This window comes from Ceratotherium simum, chromosome 8 (assembly GCF_057802395.1).
Source record: "Ceratotherium simum simum isolate JZ-2026a chromosome 8, ASM5780239v1, whole genome shotgun sequence".
NCBI classification, from domain to species: domain Eukaryota; kingdom Metazoa; phylum Chordata; class Mammalia; order Perissodactyla; family Rhinocerotidae; genus Ceratotherium; species Ceratotherium simum.
The window spans coordinates 61,587,480-61,613,672 of record NC_141907.1 but is presented as its reverse complement, the minus strand read 5'-3'; the positions used below and the strand labels follow the sequence as shown (position 1 = coordinate 61,613,672).

At 40.7% G+C, this 26,193-nt stretch overlaps 1 protein-coding gene across 2 annotated transcripts in view; it reads left to right on the top strand.

The window, feature by feature from the left end:
* Positions 1 to 14,074: 14,074 nt before the first annotated feature.
* SDAD1 (SDA1 domain containing 1) overlaps positions 14,075 to 26,193 on the top strand; it is a 37,210-nt gene continuing 25,091 nt past the window's right edge. The window contains exons 1-7 of one of the 2 annotated variants that reach the window (XM_004430845.3): positions 14,075 to 14,285; positions 18,903 to 19,007; positions 19,474 to 19,572; positions 22,144 to 22,254; positions 24,527 to 24,598; positions 24,730 to 24,830; positions 26,057 to 26,114. In XM_004430845.3, coding sequence (XP_004430902.1) covers positions 14,196 to 14,285; positions 18,903 to 19,007; positions 19,474 to 19,572; positions 22,144 to 22,254; positions 24,527 to 24,598; positions 24,730 to 24,830; positions 26,057 to 26,114 — 636 coding nt within the window. In that variant the 5' untranslated portion in view covers positions 14,075 to 14,195. Of the gene's footprint in view, positions 14,286 to 18,902; positions 19,008 to 19,400; positions 19,573 to 22,143; positions 22,255 to 24,526; positions 24,599 to 24,729; positions 24,831 to 26,056; positions 26,115 to 26,193 lie in introns of those variants that run through there. The other variant, XM_087434440.1, reaches the window with a different exon arrangement.

The following is a 26,193-nucleotide window of genomic DNA, read 5'->3' as shown; positions in this document are numbered from 1 at the left end:
ATAGATCTTGGTGTATAGAGAGTACTCAGTGTCAGTCCCAACCTTCCCTGACCACTTACCTCTGCTGTGCCTTCTTCACAATAGAGAGTGTTCCACATCTCATACCCGGAGAGATGTTTCCAGGACTGAAAAAATACGCTGGAGAAATAAGACCAAAAGCCTGTCTGATCAGTTCTCTGTATCTGCATTTTTATACTCATAGTCCTGGCCATCACTGTCTCTTTCCTAGGCTACCTCAATAGCCTCCAGTTTTCCCTGCTGCCTCTTTCTCACCTTTTCTCTTGCTTCCCTTCCATTCACGACAGCCAGAATGATCTTTTCAAAGCATAACTCACAGAATACCAGCACCTTGCTTAAAATCCTATAATTTAGAATTAAGTCAAACATACCTAGACCTACCAAGCCCTACATGAGTTAGGCTCTGCCAGCTTCTATGGCCATGTTCCCTCCACCTTCCCCCTCGCATCTTGAGCCTCAGCCTCACCTTCTTTCTGTCTCTCAAGCATACCGAGTTCATTTCCTTCTCAGGGCCCTTGCATATCCTGTTCCCTGTTGTGCTGGGTTGTGCTATATCAACTTGGTTAAGCTGGGAGCTCCATTTCCCAGAATCCTCTTCCCTGTGTGGTTCTACGTTACAGTTCGCCAAAGAGGCACTTGTGTGAGAGTTGGAAGGCAGAAGTGAAGGAATGGCCATTACTCTTGGTTAGATATACCAACAGATACAGTGGTATCCAGCGGATCCCAGCTTGCCCTTGCTCTCTTCCGTATTCACCTCACCCTCATGAGTGCTGGCTTCGTGACCACCAATGATCCCAGGCCCTCTGCCAGATACTTGGAAGTCGACCCACAGAGGCAGTAGTTACACAGAAACAGCTTCCCATAGGCCCCTAGCATTCCCAGTTTGGCAGCTGGACAGGCTTGGCTTCTTGGATTTTCTCACAAACTCTGACTTGTCCAACTGTACCAGTGCTTCTGAAGGATTGGTCAGTGAATCTTTCTCCAATACCTTGACTATCCCCCTAGACTTTTACTTCCTGAGATCCTCCCTCATCTGTGTAAGTTCTGATTCCTATAGTAAATCCTTTATTCCTGTAATACTCAGAGTGGCTCTACTTCCCTATCTGATACACCTGGGCTGACTTTTCTTCTTCTTCTTTTTTTTTTTTGTGAGGAAGATCAGCCCTGAGCTGACATCCATGCTAATCCTCCTCTTTTTGCTGAGGAAGACCGGCTCTGAGCTAACATCTATTGCCAATCCTCCTCCTTTTTTTTTTCCCTTTTTCTCCCCAAAGCCCCAGTAGATAGTTGCACATCATAGTTGCACATCCTTCTAGTTGCTGTATGTGGGACGCGGCCTCAGCATGGCCGGAGAAGCGGTGTGTTGGTGTGCGCCCAGGGTTCCGAACCCGGGCCGCCAGTAGCAGAGCGCGCGCACTTAACCACTAAGCCACAGGGCCGGCCCTCTTCTTTGCATAGCTGTTCCTGCCTCATCATTTGAGTGTCAGCTTAAATGTCATTTCACAGTGTCTCCCTCCCTTATCACCCTTAGTGAGATAGCCGTCCTCTCCCCATACCCTCTCAATTGTAGTGCTTTCCAAAGTGGGGTGTGTGCACCTTATGGGGTGGATGAAGTGAGAGTATTTAAACATTTTTTGGTCTAAAAAAATAAAAAAGAACTGAAAATTTACTGTAAATCTGAACCCAGCAATTGATACTGGCAGCTTCACTTGATGCATTTGTCAGGTGGTCATATGTCACATGCTGATTTCCTGTGGAAAAAGTAGGAATTCCACAACTAGGAGGGATTGACACGTGCCCTCATTCAGTCAGTCGCTTTCTACACATTGCAACAATGGGTTGTCACTTATGTGGGCACTGTCCTCTTTGGCTAACTCTAAACTAGAACCAGGATTATGAGGATTATAAAATAGAGTGCTAAATAAGCCAAATTTCACAAAATGGTCAAGTGTCTTTAAAAGATTCCTACTGGGGCCGGCCCGGTGTGTGCACACACTCCGCTGCGGCGGCCTGGGGTTCACAGGTTTGGACCCTGGGCACGCACCGACGCACCGCTAGTCAAGCCATGCTGTGGCAGCATCCCATATAAAGTAGAGGAAGACAGGCACAGATGTTAGTTTAGGGCCAATCTTCCTCACAAAAAATAAATAAAAAAAATAAAAGATTCCTACTAAGAAATTCATATGGAAGATAATATTAACGATGCAGACATAAACTAACAAAAGAATAAAACATATGTACAGGAATAAAACATACATAAAACATAATTGTACCTAGAAGGGCACACGATTTTAAAAATCAGGTGGGGCCTGGCCCCATGGCCAAGTGATTAAAGTTCTGTGCGCTCCGCTTCAGAGGCCCAGGTTCGTGGGTTTGGATCCTAGGTGCAGACCTACTCCACTCACCAGCCATGCTGTGGCAGTGTCCCACATACAAAAGAGAGGAAGATTGGCCCAGATGTTAGCTCAGGGCGAATCTTCCTCAGCAAAAAAATAAATAAATAAATCTGGTGGTAATCATCTGTTTCACTCTCTTTTATCACAATCAGATAAATCAAACATCATCACAATCTAAAATTATCTTTTAAAAATATTTACGTAGGAGCCGGCCCGGTGGCGCAAGCGGTTGGGTGCGTGCGCTCTGCTGCGGCGGCCCGGGGTTCGCTGGTTCAGATCCCGGGCGCGCACCGACGCACTGCTTTGGCGAGCCATGCTGTGGCGGCGACCCATATAAAGTGGAGGAGGATGGGCACGGATGTTAGCCCAGGGCCGTCTTCCTCGGCAAAAAAAGAGGAGGATTGGCGGATGTTAGCACAGGGCTGATCTCCTCACAAAAAAAAAAAAAAAAAAAAAAATGTTTACGTAGTTATTGCCTGTCCCCCACCCCACCACAAACATTAATTTAAGTTTTTTGACTGCGGAAAACTTTGTCCTCTTCACTACTGCATCCATAGTGCCTAGAGCAGTGGATGGCACTTAGGAAGCATATAGTATGTATTTTCTAGTTGATTGACTTATGCTTCACCCTAAATTTTCTTCCAGGTATGGACAGATTTTTGGGACCCCTCTCCCAGGTCTAACAGGTGAATCTAGTAAGCAAACTGCACAGGCTTTAAGTCAGTACAATAAAATCTGTGCTGTACTGTGAAGCAGCTGTGCAGGCCACCTTCAGCCTGTGTCAAAATGACCTTCCAACCCCCACATCTCATGACTAAAGACACCAGCTAGACAGATCCACAACAGGAAAAGATAAAGGGTAGCTCACTCTCACATTTCCCAGCTGCATTTCTTAGAGATTGAGGGAATAATTAACGACCCTGGTCCTTGCCTCCCTCCACACATAGATAACGCCAGCATCTCTGAACTTGTTTGATGTATAACCAAGGAATTCTTGTTTATGTTACCTTCAACGTATAATCTAGAGAAAAGCCCAGATGTACTCTATCCCTTTTTTTTTATATATATGAAATCTAGTAGTAAGATTTTTTTGTTTTCCTCTTCCCTGCACGTGCACTGTTTTGTGAAAGAGATAGAAGCTGCACCTAAACTGACACACCTTGGAGCAGTTCCATCAGAGTACTCTGTTGAACTGTTTTCCCGGGTGCAAACTCCTCACGCTGATTATTGAATAAACTCCCTCACTGATATCACCTAGACTCTTTATTTAGTCAACACAGGCCTTTTCCAAATCCATCTCAGCTACTCTTACCACGATCATCTAAACTTACCATGCACACTTCTGCCTTCAGCTTTGCTCATGTTCTCTTACTAATCTGCTCCCCTCAACCCCCTCCATCTATCTGACTCCCACCTATACAGGATTCAAGTCTTGCTTTTCCATGACTCCATTCCAGAATGCTCCCGGTCACACTGAAACCCTCCCTCTGTGACTGCCCTGTCATAAAGTGACTTTAACTATTAAGAATTGTTCTCTGATTTAAAATTTAAATTATTGTGCTATATCAGAAAGCAGTTTGTGTCCGAACAAAGTTTATTTATTAGAGCAATTGGTGAAGAAATGAGTAAAAATATTTAATCTGTAAACTGTACTTTTAAATTTAAATGCCAATTATCTCTCAGTCAGTTAATTGGGAGAAAGCTATTTGAGGTTTCTTTATCCCTCCTGGGAAAATGGAAAGTTGCTTTCTTATTAGAAAGGAAGATAAAGAGAGAGACTGCAATCACAGTTACTTTAGAATACTATCACTTTCTTTTTTGGCCTGTATAGAGAGAGGATGAAATTAGACGAGAAGGGAAAACAAGCAGCCTTCCTTACTCATAAGGAGTTAATTAGCTCCTCCATAGTAGTCACCAGGCCAAGACATCACTTGAGACATTTTGATACCAAGTTAGTTTAAAGTTCCCAGGAGGCTTTTTTTTTTGTGTGAGGAAGATCAGCCCTGAGCTAACATCTGCCAATCCTCCTCTTTTTGCTGAGGAAGACTGGCCCTGGGCTAACATGCATGCCCATCTTCCCCCACTTTGTATGGGACGCCGCCACAGCATGGCCCAACAAGGGGTGCGTTGGTGCGCACCCGGGATCCTAACCGGCGAACCCTGGGCCCTGGCAGCGGAGCGCGTGCACCCGACAGCTTGTGCCACTGGGCCGGCTCCGTCCAGGAGGCTTTTTGACCCTACATTTTAAGGAAGTAAGTAAGTCACAAAGGAGCAATCAAATCTAAGTCTACAAATAAGATTATGAACTGGGACAAATTGATAAAAGATTAGAGGGAAAGGTGTTAAATTATACATAACTATGCTTTCTTTGAAAGTTTGCTCTACAAATAAAGAAATCTCATCCTTTAAATATGGTATTTCATTATACTGTTTCAAGTCGACTGTTTTCATAAAGAATTTTTTTGCTTAAAAAAAAAAAAAGAAAGAGTTGTGGGTGTTTCCATCTCCAGGGAATGAGGCCCTGGCCTCTGCCTTCTGTGTAAAGTGTAGGACCAAGTAGGCCCAGCCACCTATCATTAGCTTTCCTTAACATCACAGTAGACAACCTGAACTTTCTCTGGAAGGAGGAAGTAAACATCAAAATCTATAAGTGTGGGAGGAGAAAAGTCAAAATAAACCATAAGACAAACAAGAAAAATTTTTGTTACTTGAAAAGAGAAATGTCAGCAATCATTTCTGTGATATTAAAAGCAGCAGAATTTACCTCAAGGCAGATATCTGTTGTTTGGAGCTTTTGATTAGGGCCAGACATGTAGGAGTTTTTATGGAATGGAAGTCAAAAGCAAGCTACATTTCTCTGAATAATAAGGAAACAAAATTATCTCTGGCAGCAAGGGAGGGTGTTGGGGATCCTGGAACAGCAAAAAGAGAGGCAGTAGAGGAAGACAGGAGGGGGGACTGTAAAAATGACAACAGGCTGGAGTAAAGGTAAAGAAGACCAGTGAGAAATTTCCTGTGTTGGGATGACCGGCTTTAAAACACTGCTGTGTAACATTCAGTTTTAAATGCAAGCTTTGGAACTCCCTGGAAATATTGGGAAAGGTTTTGGATTTCTAATAATTGGTAGAATATGGACTTAAGTCACCTTATTTGGATATCAAAGGTGACTGCAGAAGGCTAGAGAACTTGGGAGCCAGTTGGGTTATGTGGGAGCCATGGAGGCGTGCTGCTTAGATCACCCTTCAGCAAAGAACTTGCTGTTCAGTGGCAAGAAGGGCAGTTAGGTGACAGCCTTCAGCGGCAGCACCTTGGACTCACCTCAGGTTTCGAGCTGAGGCCACGTTCTTACTGGGCAGCCTCCAGTCAATGACTGAGCATAGAAGGAATACTAGGGCCTGGTCATTTCTGCCCAATGTAGGACTCCCGATGGGCAATCTTCAGTCGGGAGCTCCTCATTGGGTTGACTAAGACTTTGTCAGATCTGTATCACAGTCTGAAGCAGTCTCTGCCCAATTCTTCTTCCTCCTACTTTTATTTTTACAAAGGTTACCTCCAATAAACCTCTTGCACCTCTGATTCTGTCTCAGTGCCTGCTTCCCAGAGAATCCAAATGACACAGGTTACATATAATATACTTTTTATTTTGATCAATAAGTATTAGCTGCTATTGTCTTTATTATTCTCTCCTATAGGCCCAGACATAGACTTTTTTTTTTTTTTGGCTGAGGAAGATTAGCCCTGAGGTAACATTTGTTGCCAACCTTCCTTGCTTTTTTTTTTGCTTGAGGGAGATTGTCCCTGAGCTAACATCTGTGCCAATCTTCCTCTACTTTAAATGTGGGTTGCTGCCATAGCATGGCTGATGATTGGTGTAGGCCCGTGCCTGGGATCCAAACTTGTGAACCCAGGCCGCCAAAGTGGAACATGCCAAATTTAAGGACTATGCCACAAGGCCTGCCCCAAACATAGACTTTTAAAACTGAGAGAAACATTACAGATGGAAGTACAACCAAGATCCTGGAAATCAAGAGACTGGAAGATATTTCTGGTCCTGCCACTCATTCGCTGAGTTGCCTTGACAAGTCTCATGGCCTCGCTGAGTAGCAGTTTTCTCATCTGCAAACTGAAGCATTGGAGACTATGATCTCTAAGGTTTCTCTCAAAACATTATCCTCTTTCAGTGTTCTGTCCTGTGCACCATAGTTTTTGCTTAATGGATACCTGATGGCTTAACCTGGCCACCTTTTACAATCATGCTCCCTGTACTCCTTTAAATATGTTATATTTTAAAATAAGCTGTCATAAGGAAATAGTTTGAGACTGCCAAAATGTGAGAAGGCCATTCTCTGGTCTTAGATTATTTTGATAACAGTGAGATGGAAATTAGAAGACTCCAAAGAGTTTCATTCTTTGTTTATTCCCTATCAAATGCAATGCCAAGCAACATCCAGGTCGTTCCCACATTGTCCCATTTCTCTGCCTGAAGATAAGATTCTCCAATTGTCCAGTTACCCCATGTGGCTCCCTCAGGTTGGGGACCGACAACAGAGGGGATGCTATTCCTTTTGTAACTGAGTCCCTGAGGATATAACCAGGAGAACATTCCAGGGAGGGGAGAGAGGTGTTCTCACCACTTTTATTTATTTCCTGAAATAAATAAAATCTTTGAGGTCATGGATCCTTGAAGACATCTCACCACAACTTTCATATCATTTGGGGGTTAGAGAGGAACAGGTTTCTACCTAATAATTTATAGAAATAAAAAAAGCAAGCAAGCGGCTGGCCCCGTGGCATAGCGGTTAAGTTCGCACACTCTGCTTTGGCGGCCCGGGGTTCGCCGTTTCGGATCCTGGCCACAGACCCACACACCACTCATCAAGCCATGCTGAGGCAGCGTCCCACATAGAGCAAGTAGAAGGATGTACAACCATGACATACAACTATCTACTGGAGCTTTGGGCAGAAAAAAGGAAAAAAGGAGGAAGACTGGCAACAGATGTTAGCTCAGGGCCAATCTTCCTCAAAAAACAAAACAACAAACCAAAAAAAGAAATTGATAGTCCAGAAACAAGCCATAAGTGGGTTAAAAAATAGCAAGCAAGCATGATTTATAAGCAAAGAAAGATATAGGGAATTTATATACATGACATGTTTCCTCCCTTTATTGTAACTTGTCTTCTGAAAAGGGACCCAAAAATCCTTATATACTTGGCTTAAAAATAAAAAAATACTAGCCACAGCCTATTATATTTCCTACGAGATGGAAAAATTATATAGTGGTATTAGAAGATCTTGGGTCCCACGATGGGAATTTTCCTAATGGGTTCCTATAACAATGAAAATCAGGAGCAGCCAAACTTAACCACGTGAATAATCTTTACATAATCTGAATTAATACAGCAGTAATAGCAGATCTTAAAGAATAAGGCAGTGAATTGCATCAGGTTCGTCTGGCGTACCCAAGAAATCTAGCAAGAGGATAGGGCAAGCCTTTGTTTCTGTTACCCATTATGAGATTAACTATTCATATAATATGCAGTGGTCTTTCTTCAAAGGAGCTAGTTTTCTCCTCTAAATTTACAAATTCACTAAAGATCTTTCAAAGCAAATTAAAATGTTATCACCCTTTGAAGTTTTAAGTATAAAGACATAAAAAATAAAAACCATTAGATGGTTCTTGAGAAACATTTTGACTTTAAGAACTTGGCTGTTGGGGCCAGCCCCGTGGCGCAGTGGTTAAGTGCGCAGCGTGGTGGTGGGCCGAGTTCGGATTCTGGGTGCACACCGATGTGCCATTTGTCAGGCCATGCTGTGAAGGCATCCCATATAAAGTAGAGGAAGATGGGCACGGATGTTAGCCCAGGGCCAGTCTTCCTCAGCAAAAAAAAAAAGGAAGATTGGCATGGATGTTAGCACAGGGCTGATCTTCTTCATAAAAAAAAAAGACAAAAAAACTTGGCTGTGGTGATTTAAGAGAAAAAAATCAAAGAAAGATAGTGGAACTAGTCCCTGTTGAGCCTGGGGTTGTTTTGTCCAAAGGCAGACCCAATACTTCTCACTGTCTATAAGGAGGAAAGGATAGATGGAATTGTGGGCAAAAATCACAATAGAGCTGAAAAGACAGGGGGGAAAAATAAAGAACAATGAAAAATTAAATTAGCCTTGAAAAGCACTTTCCTGTCAAGTTTGTAAGTGGTCATTTTGTCAAACGGTGTAATTTTCTTGTTAAAAAGAAAAGCAAGTGCTCCCTCCAGTGGCTAATCTAATAGTTTTTAAAAAACAATACTTTTTTTTTTTGGTGAGGAAGATTAGCCCTGAGCTAACATCCGATGCCAATCCTCCTCTTTTTGCTGAGGAAGACTGGCCCTGGGCTAACATCTGTGCCCATCTTCCTCTACTTTATGTGGGACGCCACCACAACATGGCTTGACGAGTCGGTGCACACCCGGGATCTGAACCTGTGAACCCCGGGCCGCCAGCAGCGGAGCGCACACTTAACTGCTGCGCCACTGGGCCAGCCCCAAATGCATTTTAATTAGCAAAGGATTGACGCATGCCTGGCTTTTCTGAACACAGTCAATATCATTGGTTTCTAACGAGAGAGACAATAACTAGAATTTACGTTAGTCACTTACTGATTTTGAGGTAAATTTCGCCTGTGGATGTCTAAGATATTTTAAGTTTTACTTTAATAAATCACACAATTGAAGAAGTGGAAGAGACTAGAGATTGTCCATTCATTCATTCAACAAATATTACCTGATTATCTACTTGTGCCGTGGGTTGCTCCAAATGTGGAGGATAGAGCAGTGAACAAAACCAAGTCCTCATTAAACTCATAGTCTAGTGCCGAAAGACAGACAATGAACAATTAAGCTGGTGAATACACACTATGTCAGAGGCTTATAAGGGCTATGGAGAAAAATAAAGCAGGAGAAGGGGGTGTGGAGTAGGAGGCAGGATGGGAGGTCAGGGAAGGCCTCTCTAATACGATGTCACCTGAGCAGGGACCTGAGGAAAGTGAGGGAGCAAGACTTGTGGTGCTTAGATCAGAGGAAACAGCAAGTGTGAAGCCCTGAGACTTGACACATTGAAGGCAGCTAGGAAGTTATTTTGCCTGGAGTAGAATGGGCAAAGGGGAGCATGATGGGAGAGGAGCCAAGGGAGGTAACGTGGGGTCAGATTATGTATGGCCTTCTTGTCACTGAAGGACGTTAGCTTTAAATATGAGTGAGAAGGGAAGCTGGAAGAGTAATCTGATTCGTTTAAGGATCCCTCTGACCACCAGTACAAGAAAATACACAATAGCAGGGCAAGAGAAGAAGCAGAGAGACCAGTTAAAGGCCAATTACCAAATATGTTTCCACAAGTAGGGAGAGACCAACTGTCTCAAATGCTGCAGGTAAGATGAAGAATGAAAACTGACCATTGGACTTAGCGACATCAAAGTGATTGGTGATCTTGATAAAAACAGTTTTAGTGGAATAGAGAAAGCAAAAGACTGATGGGCAGTTTCCTAAAAAGTTAAATATAAACCTATCATATGAACTAGCCACTCCACTCCTAGACATTTACCAAGAGAAATGAAAACACGTCCACATAAAAACTCAAACCTGAATATTGATAGCCCAAAACTGGAAACAACCCAAATATTCAACAACAGGTGAATGGATAAACAAATTGCAGTATAACCATATGATGGACTACTACTCAAGAATATGAGATGAACTATTGATATGCATAATAACATCCGATGAACTTAAGAATAATTATGCTAAGTGAAAGAAGCCAAAAGAATAGATACTATATGATTCCATTTGTATAAAATTTCTGCAAATGCAAACTTGTCTATGGTGACAGAAAGCAGATGCGTGTTTGTCTGGGGATGGTGGAACACAAGAAAACTCGCAGATAATGGATGTAATCATTATCTTGATTGTGGCAATGGTTTCATGGGTGCATACATATATGAAAACTCATCAAATTATACACTTTATGGCCAGTTTCTTGTATATTAATTATATCTTAATAAAGCCATAAAATAAATACATTATCATAAAAAAATAAAAGATGGGATCTCATGAGGAAGTAGAGGTGCTGGCCTTAGATAGGCTCAGAAATGTTTCATCCTATTCTGATGTGTATTCAAAAAATATAACCAGCACATCAAACCCATCATTCCCAGATATTATTGCTTTGGAGAAGGTTAAATGAATAATGAAAGTATATTTAGCAACAACTTAAAGAAAAATTTCAGTTGATCATCATATGGATCGTACCCCCAAATAGCAATATAATAAAGGCATGAGGTTGGCATGAGAACTGGCTTTGTTCAACACTCTCATTTTACAAAGAAGGAAGTATCTCCTAAGGAACACCATAAAGATCTCTGAAATAAATGATACTGATAAGCTCTTATGGAGATTACTACCTGTCCCAATTGAGTTATTGTTTCTTTACCCTCTATCTATCGTCTCATATCAAAACACTGCAGGGCCGGCCCTGTGGCTTAGCGGTTAAGTGCGCGTGCTCTGCTGCTGCTGGCCCGGGTTCGGATCGCGGGCGCGCACCGACGCACTGCTTCTCCAGCCATGCTGAGGCCGTGTCCCACATACAGCAACTAGAAGGATGTGCAGCTATGACATACAACTATCTACTGGGGCTTTGGGGGGAAAAATAAATAAATAAAACTATTAAAAACAAAAAACAAAAAAAACACTGCACATCCTTCAAGATGTATCCCAAATACATTCATCTTCATGAAACCTTTCCTTATTCCTCAAAAAAACCATGACCTCTCCTTCCTTTATTCAAAGCTTCATTGTACCCAGCCAAAAGACTCCCTTATAGGACTATCCATCTCACTAAGTTCTGGCCAAGGAGATATATGCAGAAGTATTATATTGCTTGAAACTTTTGTCGGGCTAATTCAGCTGGGAGGTTCCCTTCCCCACCTTCCTCCTTCCTACTACTTGTAATACTTAACGGCTCAAGCCTGGTGCTCAAGCTGCTGTCTGCACTATCAAACCGCCCCCAAAAGGCACTCCAAATAAAGATATAAATGAAAAGTGTGTGCTTCTTATACAATCGAAATTTAAAATAGCCTACTAGTCTAGGCCCCTTCAATAAAGAAATTTTTAATCCATTTGAATCCAGATATTGCGATCCATTTTATAATTACAATGTGGTCTCTTTTGCAAAAGTATAAAGGACATTTTCTTTTCTAGAATAATTGCCTTCAGGTTAAAAATCATTTGGGGATTCCTTTGCCGGTTCAAGACTAAATATAGGAAATGAATATGGAGTTTTCTTGGTGTCTATCTGGCTAATATACATTAAACATATGTATATTACATTACATATAATATAGCCATTATTTAACATTTAAAGAATACATATTCAGTTAGCCACTCTAAATACACATTCAGTTAGCCACTCTCAGCCTTAGTTAAAAAAAAAAAAAAAAATCCTGCCTCTAGGGTGTTTGGGGGTAAAATGAGCCAACCTCTATGCCCTCCTTAGATTAGCTTGGAAAGCCTTTTATCCTTAGGACTGCAGAAAAGTACCTGACTCACTTTCCTCAGCTTCTTCCCTGCTGCACACTCCCCTCCCAACCTTTAGTCACATCAAACTTTTGGCCATCCCTTAAATCCACCAGACTTTTTCAAGCCTTTGTACCTTCACACAAGCTATTTTCTGCATGAGGAAAGCCTTTCTTTCTCTCTTCCAGAAAAAGTCCTGATCCTTCAGGATTTCAATCAAATAGTACCATAACTGTGAAACATTCTGATTCCTCTAGGCTGGGTTATCCTCTCTATCACTTCCATGGCTTTATTTAAGAACACTTTTGGGCTGGCCCCATGGCTTAGCGGTTAAGTGCGTGCGCTCCGCTACTGGCGGCCCGGGTTCAGATCCCGGGCGCGCTCTGATGCACCACTTCTCCGGCTATGCTGAGGCTGCGTCCCACATACAGCAACTAGAAGGATGTGCAGCTATGACATACAACTATCTACTGGGGCTTTGGGGGGAAAAAAAAAAAAAAAGGAGGAGGATTAGCAATAGATGTTAGCTCAGGGCTGATCTTCCTCACACAAAAAAAAGAACACTTTTATTCATTTTAAATGTGTTCGTCTATTTGTCTCCTTTATGAGTTTGTAAGTTTCCTGAGGCAAATGCCCAGGCCTTATTTATTTTTGTGTTCCTAGCAACTTCCCTAGTACCTGACATATAGATTGTGTATAAAAGCTTGGGACATGGCCTGAGTGTTTTACTCAGAAGTCACATTTTGGTGACTCAAGATAAATATTCTTAGTACATAAGCTTATGATTTTGACAGAAATTATATTAAATAATTTCAATATATTTTGTTTTGGGAATTCTTTTTTTCCTCGCTAATACAACCTAACCAAAAAATTTTTTTAAATCTAAATCTAGGAATGGGTTTTTAAAAAAAAGATTTATTGCTTACATTTACCTCTTAAAAACTTCACAAGTACCTGATTCAATAATTAATAAAGAAAATAGTCATTCTCCAAACGCAGCTGAAAAACTAATTGTGGACTGCACAGTGTTCTTGATTTTGTTTGTGCTCAGATGTGGTTACAGAGTTCTCTTGTTTTTGACTCATTCCTTTGAGGTCACAGATGACCTGGATTGCAGTTGATGTCCTGTGAAATTGCTTATGTTAAGCAGGAGAATACCCTTGTCCATTTACTAATGCCAGACCAGCTACCAGCTGACAGCTGTCAGGCTACATTTTTCTTTCTCATCTAGTTACAGTCAAGACTGCCTGGATTGAAATCCCAGCTTCCTCACCAGCTATGAACTTGGGCAGTCAACTTGTCTGGGCCTGTTTCCTCATCTGTAAAGTGCAGATAATTATGCCTATTTTAGAGGGCTGTTCTGAGAATAAAATGAGTTAATACAAGTGAAGTGCTTGGAACAGTGCCTGGCACGGGGTGAGCGAACAAGTGTATCTTTGTATTAACACCTTATCTCATTCATTCATTCACCATATATTTATTTTTGCACCATGTGAAATTGTAGAAATGCATTCTCTTCAAATTACCAGCATCTCAATTTAAAACTCTGGCTGAAGAGTACTTACAAAGGTTACAACAATGGTTAACTTTTAAAAACAAATTAATTTGAATTTTTAAACCAATCAACATGACCACATTTTATCCAGTCCACATCCTTTTCCTTTGTCTGGGTCATGTTGAGTTGAACCAACCAAAAACAAAACAAAAACAGGTATTTAAAATTATACAGAAAAACTAACTTCCGCTCCTCTTTGTTCTTTTTTCCCCCTCTCTAAAATAGGACAGTGCTCTCTACTCCCCACGCATAATTATTAGCTTCTAACTTTAGGCTGTGGGATTTTTAAAAAAACCCTATTAATCCTCATCTGTCTGTTTCATATGACTTTCGGGATAATGAAATAAGCTAATGTGTGTGAAAAACATCTTTGCATTTCAGATTATTTCAGAAATACTAGGTAGTGGTAGCGGTTGGCCGAGGGGAAAAAAAATTCTCGTGTAAACCACTACGGAACATTTCGGCAGTGAGAGTAAATTTGACACTCGGAGGCTCCCGTAGTGTAGTTCATTTTTTTTTTTTTTTTTTTTGAGAGCCAAGATGGCGCTAGCGGCCGAGAGTCCCATGCGCTGTTTCCGGTCATACCCGGAAGCACGATTCCCAGCTGCAGCTGAGACGGTTGGCGGTTGCCGGCGGGGTGCGTTTTCTTAAAGCTGCTTGCCGCGGAGCCAGTCAGCAGCCAACATGTCTAACAGAAACAATAATAAGCTGCCCAGCAACTTGCCGCAGTTACAGAATCTGATCAAACGGGACCCGCCGGCCTACGTCGAGGAGGTGGGAGTGCGCCGTGGCCACACTAGAGGCCGGTGTTACGGGTTGAGACGCTGGCGGAGGGGAGGCGTGGCGTGGAGCTGGGATCCTGGGTCGCCGCGTGTTCTGCTCTTGGGTTCAGGGGTCCCTCGGGAGTGAGAAGGGGTTGAGGAAGGGACGTCCCTCAGGGTTCGTTCTCCACCTCTTGGAAATCTGCTGCCCCTTTGGCTTTTCTACCTGGTCCCTACCACGAAAACACCCTTAAAAACCTCATTTTGCTTTAGGGTTTATCTCCTGACCTCAGAGAGGTGGAGAGAAATGGCCCACCCCCAAGCTCCAACTTCCATGGAGGTTTCTTAGCCTTTTCTTTTCAGAAACCCCTAGTTTGAATAGTGAATTGTATGTTAGAAAGCTTTCGACCGATGTCTGTTTCTGAGAGCCCGCGCTCTGTGCCATGGGCTGTATTTGGAGGGAGGGGGGATTCTCAAGTATAAGGGACAGACACAGAAGCTTAGTATGTCTAGTTAAACCAGGATTCAGTCTCATCGGAAGCTGGCACGACCTGGATGTCAGAATTTGCTTCGGTCAAAGATGAGGTTGAAAAATTAGATTAGATGCAGATTGTGAGTGACTTTGTATACTGACCTCATACAAATTGTGAATATTAAAGGTATTTGAGCCGACAAGTGACAAAATGGAAATAGTGGTTTTGGTATGGTCATCTGTCAGGTGCCTTCTTCAGACACCCATTTGTCTGACAGGGGTTAAACAGGTATCTCTGCTGGGCATTTGCTGCAATTACTTGTATGTCAATATGAGTGTGTCAGATGATGGTAAACGCTATGGGGAAAAAAGTAACATACCAGTCTGTATGTTGGGGATGAGGCGGGTGTTGCACTTTTAAATGGAATAGTCAAGGAAGGCTTTCTTGAGATGATAATCTTTGACTAAAAACCTGAAGGAGGTGAGGGAGAGCTGTGCAGATATTTAGAGGAAGAATGATCTAGGCAGAAGGAACAGCAAATATAAGGACCCTGGGTCAGGAATGTGCCTGGTAAGTTTGAGGACTATAAAGGAAGCCTGTATGGCTTGGAATAGGAATGAGGAAAGCAGGAGTAGTATAAGGTGAGCCGTATCTTATAAGACCTAGTTGTTTTTAAGAGCTTTGGATTTTATCCTGAGTTAAATAGAAGCCTTTACAGGGTTTTGAGCCCAGGACAACATGAACTGCCTTATATGAGAACAAGATAGCTCTGGCTGCCTTGTTTTGAGAATAGATTGTGTGTAGGAGGGCAAAGTAGAAACAGAGACACCAGTTATCTACAGCAGGAGATGATGGTGGCTTGGATCAGAATGGTAGCAGTGATGAGAAGTGATTAGATTCTAGATCTGGTAGGTAGAGAAAATCCTGGGAAACCTCAATGTTTAGAGGCTAGTGAGTTGCTGAGTAACTAGCAAAAGGGACTGAGAAAGCAGCCAGTGCAGTAGGAGGAAAACCAGTTAGTGTCCTGGAAGCCAAGTACAGAATGTGTTCCCTGAGGGAGGGAGAGACCAAGCATGTCAGATACTGATAAGTCAAATAAAATAAACACTGAAAATTGACCATTAAATTTAGCAACTTGGACGTCATTGGCTATCCTGATATGAGCAGTTTGAGGAGAGGAATGGGTGCAAAAATGCAATTAGAGGAGGTTTAAAAGCAGTGGGAGTATGATTCCGTTAATATGAAATGTCCAGAATAGGTGAATCCATAGAGATAGAAAGTAGATTAGTGGTTACCAGGGGTTGGGGATAGGGAACAGTGAGTGACTACTAATGGATAGGGGTTTCTTTTTGTGGTGATGAAAATGTTCTCAAATTAGATAGTGGTAATGGTTGCACAACTCTGTAAATATACTAAGACCACTGAATTGTACACTTTGAAAGGGTAAATTTATGGTATATGAATTATATCTCAAAAAAATTTTTTTGGAAAAGGAAGGCAATTGGGCAAGAAGTATGGACAACTCTTTTAAAGGAGTTTTTCTGAAAAGAAGAGAGAGAAATGGAGTGTAAGCTGGAGATTGAAGTGGAATCGAGAAAAGATTTCTTTTAAGGGTGGCAGAAATAATAGCATGTCTGTATACTGACTGGGCAGAAAGTGTTGAGGCAGAAAATTGAAGAGGAGACTACTGGAGCAAAGACCTAGATTGAATAGAGTGTAGGGGTTGGACTGGCCTTAGACGGTGGCCTGACAATTTATTCTTAGTAAGAGGAGAGAAAGTAAAGTATATGAGCTCAGATGAAGCTCTGTGGTTGAATGTAGTACTAATGTGTGGAAATTATTCTCAGATTGCTTCTATTGTATTCTGTAAGTGAAATGGGAGACAAGGTCATCAGTTGAGAGTGAAGATGGGGAAGAAAGTGTTTGAGGTTTGAGGAGAGAAGACAAGGTATGAAATGGTTGCCTAGGTGAGGGGAAAATGTAGTAAGATTGCCAGAGTACACTTAAGAACCTCTTTGAGGTTTGTGGTAATGAATTTAAAATGAGATCAGTTAGCTTATTTTCTTCAACCATGCTTAGCTCTGAGAGTGCAGTGGTGGAGAAGGGAAGCACAAGACGGGCATTTGCCAAATGAGTACAATGATGAGAGAAAGGGGCAAGTGCATTGAAGTACATGCATGGAGTTAATTACAGTGATTGATCATGTAATTGAAGCTGGATGAGAAGGGAAGTTGGGGAGGGGATCAGTGAGGTACAGTGGAAAGGTAATAGGCTCAATGGACTGTGGATTCTGGTGAGATTGAAGGGTTGTTGGAGTTGGGATATTATCAGAAAAGTGATGGAAAATAGGAGATGGTGATCCGAGAGGGGGATGCTTCTTGTGGAGATTATGAAGGAGTTGTAGTTATTGGTAATGACAAGACTTAGGATGTGACCGTGGAGTGAGGGCAAAGGTGGAGTAACAGTTTGAGATGATTAGAAGAGGAGAGATCAGGGAAATGAGGGGGCAGGGTATTGGAAAGACCACCCGTATGGATATGAAATCACCAAGAATTATAACAGAAATTGTGTTAGAGAGTGATAAGATAATGAACAAAGAGCTGAAATGTTCAAGGAATGTGGGGAATGACCATAGCTCATTAGATGACTACAGCAAGGAGGGTTAATGGGTCTCCAGACATAAGATTCAAAGCTGGCGGTGGCAACGGTTAAGGAGGAGAAAAGGGTGCCAATCTGGAAGGATGCTTGTGCTCTGGAAGTAGCATTGGGAAACAAAGAGGACATCTATTGGTTCAGCAATGCTGGGGGAAAATAAACGCTGTGACAGTGTGTCAGGAGAGAACCAGGGTTTCAATAGGGAATCAGAGTAACTGGGCTACTTTAAAAGATATAGATGCCCTGGCCCTACCCGAGAGTTCTTGATTCCCTTCGTATGGTGATTAGAGTGAGGGGGCTGAGGGATGGCCTGGGAGTCCTGGGCTTGTGTAGTGACTGATGAACATGAAGGGCATAATGAAATTAGTCTTGATCATCTCAAGGCAGATAGAGGTGGCTGGGCCATGGCTGGCATGGTGGAAGAAGTGGGATAAAGATCTTGCTAGCAGCACACTGAGTTCTGGGGCCCTCTCTTCATTCCTGTGTATGGCAGTGTGAAGTCAAGAGAGAGAGGGTTTTATCTGAAGCATGTAGGGGCTGCAGGTTTCCCTTTGACTCCTACTCTTGGAGAAAACTGGAGGCCTAGCAGTTTTGTTGGGAAAATCAAGAGTAATGGTTTTTGACCATGCTAAGTTTAAGAAATCTGTTATACATCTAAATAGAGATGTCAGACAGGTAACTGGATATATGAATTTGGAGGTCACTGGACCAGTTTAGGGCTAATATAAAGAAATACTCGTTCTCATAGTCTCTCTCTCTTTCTCTCTTTGTCTCTCTTGCTCGTTCTTGCTCTCTGTCGCTTGCCCTCTCTCACACACAGACACACACAATTTAAAGCCATGGTCTAGGGAGGGAGAGTAAATGTAGGGCATGGAACTGAGGCCTGCTGAGTTCTAACATTAGATTATTGGGTTGTTGTTAGGATTAAACGTAATTAAATGAGAAAATGTACATAATGAGTTTGGCACATTGTGCGTGCTGAATAAGTGGAAGCTATTGTTAATTGCGTGTGTCTATGGCTTTTGGCTGTTAACACATCCTATCTAGAACTCCAGAATAAAATCTTAGTTGTTATTTAAAAGAAGAGGGGAATTTTGACTAGAGAGCTTGGTGCACTTGAGATATAATTTACATTTTCTGACTCAGTATTTTTCGGCTAATATGAGTGCTCTATACTTAGACAGTGTAGGGGTCATTTGGATAGTAAGTGGCAGAAGTAGGGCCAGAATCTGAGTTTTTGACTCTTGCTTCACTGTTCTTTACACCACACCACCTAAATTTCTGATGATAAAGGAAAGGGTCTTTAGATTACCTATGACATGCTCAGCTTTTACAAAACTCATTTTGAAGACTGCAGATAAGGAAAATAAAGTGTTTTACATACTTTTTCCACATCTTTTTCTCCATGCCACTATCAAAGACTTCTACTAAATAATTTTTCATTCTTTACTGATAAAGTCATATAATAGAAAATGACCAACTTAAATTTTATTTTTCTACAGTTTTTACAGCAGTATAATCACTACAAATCCAATGTGGAGATTTTCAAATTACAACCAAATAAACCTAGCAAAGAACTGGCAGAGCTGGTGATGTTTATGGCACAGGTAAGAAGATAATTTCTGAGTAAAACAAAGACAACTTGTTACACATAGTTTGCAGAATATTTTTCCAGTAATACCTAACATCATTCCATTTGGGAGTGGAAGCTTAATTAAAAAAAATTTTTTTTAACTTTCCCTTTTTGCAAATTTTATTTTCTCCCTGTTTTGAGTTAGAGGATTTCACTAGAACATTTCTCAGAACCAGCTAGAGCAAAACTTTCAAACTGTTTGTTTTTATCGAATTCATCATAAAAGCATATTCTAAATCATGTCACACATAATTTACAAGACTAGAAGAAAAATGAAAGAAGTTAGAGAAATTAGCATGTAGAGGGAAAAACATGATTTGGAACCATCTACTTCTATGAAACATAGACTTTTACTCTCCTTTTGCAGAGTATCCTAAATATGTGCGTATGAATTATAGGAGAGAAAGAGAAACTTCAGAAGAGCCTTTGCTTTGTTGCAGATTGGTCACTGCTATCCAGAACATTTAAGTAACTTTCCTCAAGAGCTGAAAGATCTTCTCTCCTACAATCATACTGTCTTGGACCCAGATCTTCGGATGGTAGGACCAGTATTTGGATTGATAAATTGTGTTGTGTTCATGTGTGTGTGTAATATATGTTTAAACGAGAACAGCCTCTCAGCTAAACATCTTTTTAAAATGTAAAGCGGAATGTATCACCCCTTCCTTAAAATCCTTCTGTGGCTTCTCATTTATACTTAGAATAAAACTCAAACTTATTAACATGGCCTATATAGTACCTACGTGATCTGCTTCTGCCTGTGTTTTTGACCTCATCTCCTTTGCTGCTGTACTCCTCTCTCTGATCGTTCTGTTTTTCAGCATGCTAACCCTGCCAGGATGCTCTTTGCCCTCTTTTGAATAGGTGATTCCTTCTAGTCATTCATATCTTATATGTATCAGGAACCCTAATTACAACTTAAAGTTTTTAGAATGCTTAATTTATAAACTTGTGCATTACATAACCAGTTCGAGCATTTAAACATTGTCACTTTTGTGGTTGACATTGGGTCCTGGCTGAGATCCCCTTTACCAGGCCAGTGCTCCCATTTTCCCCACCTGCAGTAAATGTTGGCTGCTAATGGCCCCCAGCTGCCCTTTCTCTGGAGCATTGTCTTCAGCTAAATGGGAGCCCAGGCACCTGGGAGGGTGCCCTCCCAGCCCACAGGTGGTACCTGACTAACTCAGGGGTACAAAAGCCCAGCCCGTTCCCTCATGATGGTTCCAACTTTGTGTTGCAGTCTGCGCTCCAGGGCTCCTCTGTGATTGGACTAAAGTTAGTCTCCAGCCAAGGACACATCCTTGTTCAGCTTTTGTTTTCTCTGCCCTATCTTGCTTCCTTTCTTCCCTTCTAGAAGAGAGCATAACCTGGACAAATCGCTGTAATGAATCAGACTGTGCTGCTAGGGAACCCAACATAAGACATTTTCAGATTTCATACATCTGCTTTTCAAATACCTTTACAGCAGATAGAACTTAACACAAATATCATGATCACAAAACATATTAATATCCTATGCCAAAACTTGTAAAAATGCTAAGTCCATAGATTCAACTTTGTTTCTTATTCTTACATTTCCCCAGGCTTTCTGTAACTTTACCATTTTTATTCTTCTCTAGGATTTTATTAATTTGATTAGGCCCAAAAGAAAAAGAATACCACCTCAGACAAGTCAAGGTTGCAGGCTCTGGGTTGTCAACTGATTGGCTCTCAGCTGGGACTTGGGACCTGGCAGCACAGCCCAGGAGGCTTCCAACTCGAACCATTAGAAGACTTTTACTTATGTCGTGAAACTTTTCAAGTTCTTGTATGTTGTACAGATTTGAGATTTTGAGTATAGATACTTATTGTCTTTCCAAGTGATTAGGTTTTCGTTAAGTTTTATGTGGCGAACAGTACCCAATCAAACTGGTCTGCAGGCGTTATTAAATAGATAACTGTGTGTTTCTGTATGATGATTAGTAGGTTTTAAAAAAATAATTAGAGATTTCCTTTGCTAGGAAACAAGGGATTAAGTCTGTGTAATTAGCATTCCTCTTTAGAGGAATCATTTAGAACACACTGGTTGATCCTGTTTTTAATTGGCTATTATAATAACCACCAATCCTTATCAGCCACTGGACTTTCTTTCTACCTAGTATATTTGCTATTTTTCCAGGACTTTTTGAATTATTCCCAAGTTTTTGTTCCCTCTTTCCTGCTTATACAGCTAGAAACAGACTGTATTTCTTAGTGGAAGAAACAAAATACCCGTATATATTAACTTTACTTAATAAAGTCAGTAAAATGAATTTTTTATATTTCTCTTTCTTTGACATTGTAACTACTTTTTTATGTACTTTTTATTCATCTCTTTTTTATGCATTACTATTTTTATTATTTTATGTTCAAGCTGTCACTCCCTGGCCAGTGGGAATTTTTTAGTCCCATTAGCAATACCGTTGATGTTTTTGAAAGCATCTTTGCATTCTGGCAGAAATAGTTCCAAAACTTTTCTTACTGTTTTTCCTCCCCCAAGACTTGGAATCAACTATTCTCCAAGGATTATGTGTTCTTTCTAATGGAGGATAGTATTAGAAGCCAAAATTTGGGTGATAAGGGTACTCATGAAAATTCGTGGTAAGCAAGAGTGCTACCACTGCTGTTGGGCCATTCTTAATACTAATAGTAATTCAGAAGAATGCCATATAAGGTTACACATCCAAATTGATTATTCCAATTTAGTGTGTGATGTAATTGTTACCTCACCTTTCTTATCTTTGTGGATTCATTGATCACTAGGGTTTTGTCATATGTTGACCCTTCCTTGACCTCTCTGTATAAAGTAGCCCTCCCTCAGTCACTATGTATCAATTATATTACCTTGTTTTACTTCCTTTGTGACACTTATCATTATCTGAGATACACCTATTTATATGTTTGCTAGCTTGTCTATCCCCTCTTCTGCTCCACCCCCAGGTCCATGAGGGAAGACACTTGGTGTTCTGTTCTGATGCCTAGAATAATGCCTAGTTAGTAGAAGACATTACGCTCTTTTGGGATATACATGCTCCATTTTCTCATCTTATCTTAACTCTATCGTTATCTTATCTTTTTTTTTCCTTCCTGAGACATTTTGCAAAGCTTTGATCTTGCTGAGAAATAAGAATCTCATCAATCCATCAAGTTTGCTAGAACTCTTCTTTGAACTTCTGCGTTGCCATGATAAGCTTCTGCGAAAGGTAAAGAGCAAAATTGCTTTTTTTTTTTTTCAGTGACATAAAACTTGTAGAGTTTGGAGTACTCTGAATTCTTGATGCTTCACATTATTGGATACAGTTAAGAGTCATTTTAGGGGCCGGGCCGGTGGCGCAAGCAGTTAAGTGTGCGAGCTCCACTGCGGCAGCCCGGGGTTCGCTGGTTCGGATCCCGGGCGTGCACCGACGCACTGCTTGGCAAGCCATGGTGTGGCGGTGTCCCATATAAAAAGTGGAGGAAGATGGACACGGATATTAGCCCAGGGCCAGTCTTCCTCAGCAAAAAAAGAGGAGGGTTGGCAGATGTTAGCACAGGGCTGATCTCCTCACAAAAAAAAAAAAAGTCATCTTAATGGGAAAAAAATCAGTTGTTGTGTGCATGCAATGTAGTGGTAATAGCTAAACATTTACTGAGTGCTTACTTTTTGCCACGTACCATTCTCAGAGCTTTTATATATTTATTTGTTTACTCACAAAACCCCATGGGATAGGATTTTTATTATTCTTATTATACAGATGAAGAGGCTGAGGCACAGAGTGATAGAGTAATGTGCCCGGGGTCACACTGCTTCTGAGTGGTGAGGCTGGAACATAAACCCAGGCAGTCTGGCTCCAGAACCCAGGCCCTTTTCCACTGCATTCTACTGACTAGCTAAGTCAGAGCATGGACTGGACACTCATGCCTATAATCGCTCCCACCTTCTTCCCAAAACAACTAACTTTTTTTTGTTATTAATATTTCCCTATGACTTTGTATTTGCTTATATAAGACCAGAAGCTGATGGTTTATGAAAGAAATTTAAGAAAGGAAAACTTAAGTTTGCATTCATACATTAACTTAAATTTTTTTTTCAAAGTATTAAGAGACTACAGCCATTTGATTTTAGCAATTGTAATTCTTAGTTTAACTTGTGGAATAAAAGTGGTCCCTGGGAATATGTTTTGGGTACCAGTAATATCTGTATAAATCCCAGTATCATCTTGCATGCAGTTAGGGGTTCGATAAATGGAGTAATTTCCTTTTATTTTATTTTATTTTTTTGTGAGGAAGATTACCCCTGAGCTAACATCCATTGCCCATCTTCCTCTTTTTGCTGAGGAAGATTGAACCTGAGGTAACATCTGTGCCTGTCTTCCTCTCTTTTATATGTGGGTTGCTGCCACAGCATGGCTTGATAAGTGGTGTGTGGGTCCACACCCAGGATCTGAACCCACGAACCCTAGGCCTCTGAAGTGGAGCACGCGAACTTAACCACTATGCCACTGGGCTGGCCCCATCTTTTTTTTTTTAAACAATTTTATTGAGATATAATTCATGTACAATTCATCCATTTAAAGTGTGCAATTCAGTGGTTTTTGTTTGTTCACAGAGTTGTGCAACCATCACCACAATGGATTTTAGAATATTTATAGCACCCTCGAAAGAAACCCCATTCCCATTAGCAGTGATTTCCCATCCCCCCATCTATCCCAACCCTAGGCAACCACCAATCTGCTCTTTTTTTGGTGAGGAAGATTGGCCCTGAGCTAACATCCATTGCCAGTCTTCCTCTGTTTTGTATAGGGGATGCTGCCACAGCATGGCTTGACGAGTGGTGTGTAGGGCTGTGCCCGGGATCTGAACCCATGAACCCTGGACCACCAAAGTGGAACGTGCAAACTCAACCACTATGCCACCGAGCCAGCCCCCCACCAATCTACTTTTGGTCTCTATAGATTTGCCTACTCTGGAATATATTTCGTATAAATGGAGTCATATAATATGTGGTTTTCTTTGACTAACCTCTTTCACCTATCATAATGTTTTCAGTGTTCATCCATGTTGTAGCCTGTATCTGTACTTCATTACTTTTTGTCGCCAAATAATATTTCATTATCTGGTTATATCACATTTTGTTTTTGTTTATCCATTCATCAGTTAATGGACATTTAGGTTGTTTCTACTCTTTGGCTATTATGAATAATGCTGCTATAAATATTTGTGTGAACATTGGTTGGAAATATGTTTTCATTTCTCTTGGGTATATAACTAGGAGTGGAATTGTTGGGTCCTATGGTAACTCCATGTTTAACCTTTTGAGGGCAATTTCCCTTTTGCTTTAGCTGCTTCTTTTTGTTTTATTTGTTTTTGGTCTGTTTTGTGATAGAATGAAAAGTAGGTAAAATTAAATCCTTCTGTACATTTGTACTTTTCTCCAGATTGAGCAAGGTTAGAAATATTGGTTTATGTGTGTATGTTTTTGTTTCTTTTCCTCAGACTTTGTACACTCATATTGTGACTGATGTCAAGAATATAAATGCAAAACACAAGAACAATAAAGTGAATATAGTAAGTACTCTTTTGTTTTCCATATTTACAGCATTGTACCGTCAGTATATTAGATTTGCCTACTCTGGATATTTCATATAAATGGAGTCATGTAATATGTGATTTTTTTTCTTTCTCCTCTTTTTCTTCAGGTATTGCAGAATTTCATGTACACCATGTTAAGAGACAGCAATGCAACCGCAGCCAAGATATCTTTGGATGTGATGATCGAACTCTACAGAAGAAACATCTGGTAATATATATGTATTTGTCTCTTAAGAAATAGAATCTTTTATTCATTTGTAATTACTACAGAGCACATACACAAATTTTTTTTTGATCTTGAGCTCTTTATATATCTCTGTCATAGATTAAGTTGGAAGTAAAAATATAGAGGCAATCCAAGTGACTAATAAAAACATTAGCTACCATTTCATGAGCATCTGCACTTTGCATTATCTCCTTCAACCTTCAGAACAGTGTAATGCAGCTTATCTGGAATTATCCCCATCTTATAGATAATGAAATGGAAGTTCATAGAGTTTAGGTTTCTTAGCTAATAAAGGGCAGAGTTTAAATTTAAACCCATATCTATCTGACTCTAAAATCTGAGCTCTTTCTGCTCTGCCTCTCTGAAGATTTTCAAATCAATTTATCCTCTATCTGTAAATTACCATTTTTTGTAACCTTTGGCTTGTTGATATAGTATCGCCAACTCATGTGTTTTGCTTTTCTTATTCACTATTTTTTAAAATATAAAAGTAGTATTCATTGCAGCAGAAAATTTGGAGAAGCTAGAAAAGTTTTTTAAAAAAATTATTGATAACCCCACCTCCCGGGGACGATCACTGTTAGTATTTTATGATATTTCCTCCTGTCTTTTCTTTAACATGAATTTTTAATTATAGTTGGAATTTTGCTATATTATAGTTTTTTAATTCTGTTTTTTGTTTTTGTCGTTATTGTTTTTCGCTTAAGTAGGTTCCTGTGTCATTAAAAATTCTTCAAAAAGTCCATCTTAATGGCTATGTAATTTTCTGACATAAGACTGGGCTAAAATTTAATCGACTGTTTAGCGACCATTTTTTTTTTTTTTCCTGAGGAAGAGTAGCCCTGAGCTAACATCTGTTGCCAATCTTCCTCTTTTTTTTTTTTTCTTGAGGAAGGTTAGCCCTGAGCTAACATCTTTGCCAGTCTTCCTCCACTTTATATGTGGGTTGCTGCCACAGCATGGCTGATGAATGGTGTAGGTCTGCATCCAGGATCTGAACCCACTAACCTGGGTCGCCAAAGTGGAACATGCCGAACTTAACCACTATGCCAGGGGGCCGGCCCCAACCATGACTTTTTAAAATATTACAACTATGAATTCTAACATGTCAGAAATATTTATTATATTGTTATTTTGTGCCATTGTCTATGCTATCAAATACAGTAGAATGAAAATTTACTTTAAAACACTCATTTGTCTTTCTCCAGGAACGATGCCAAAACTGTCAATGTGATCACAACTGCGTGTTTCTCTAAGGTCACCAAGGTGAGTGCCTGTAGGCCTGTGTGAAGGCCTGTCTGTGATAGTCTGCTTCTCTGGAGAGAAGGTGAAGGAGATGGGGATG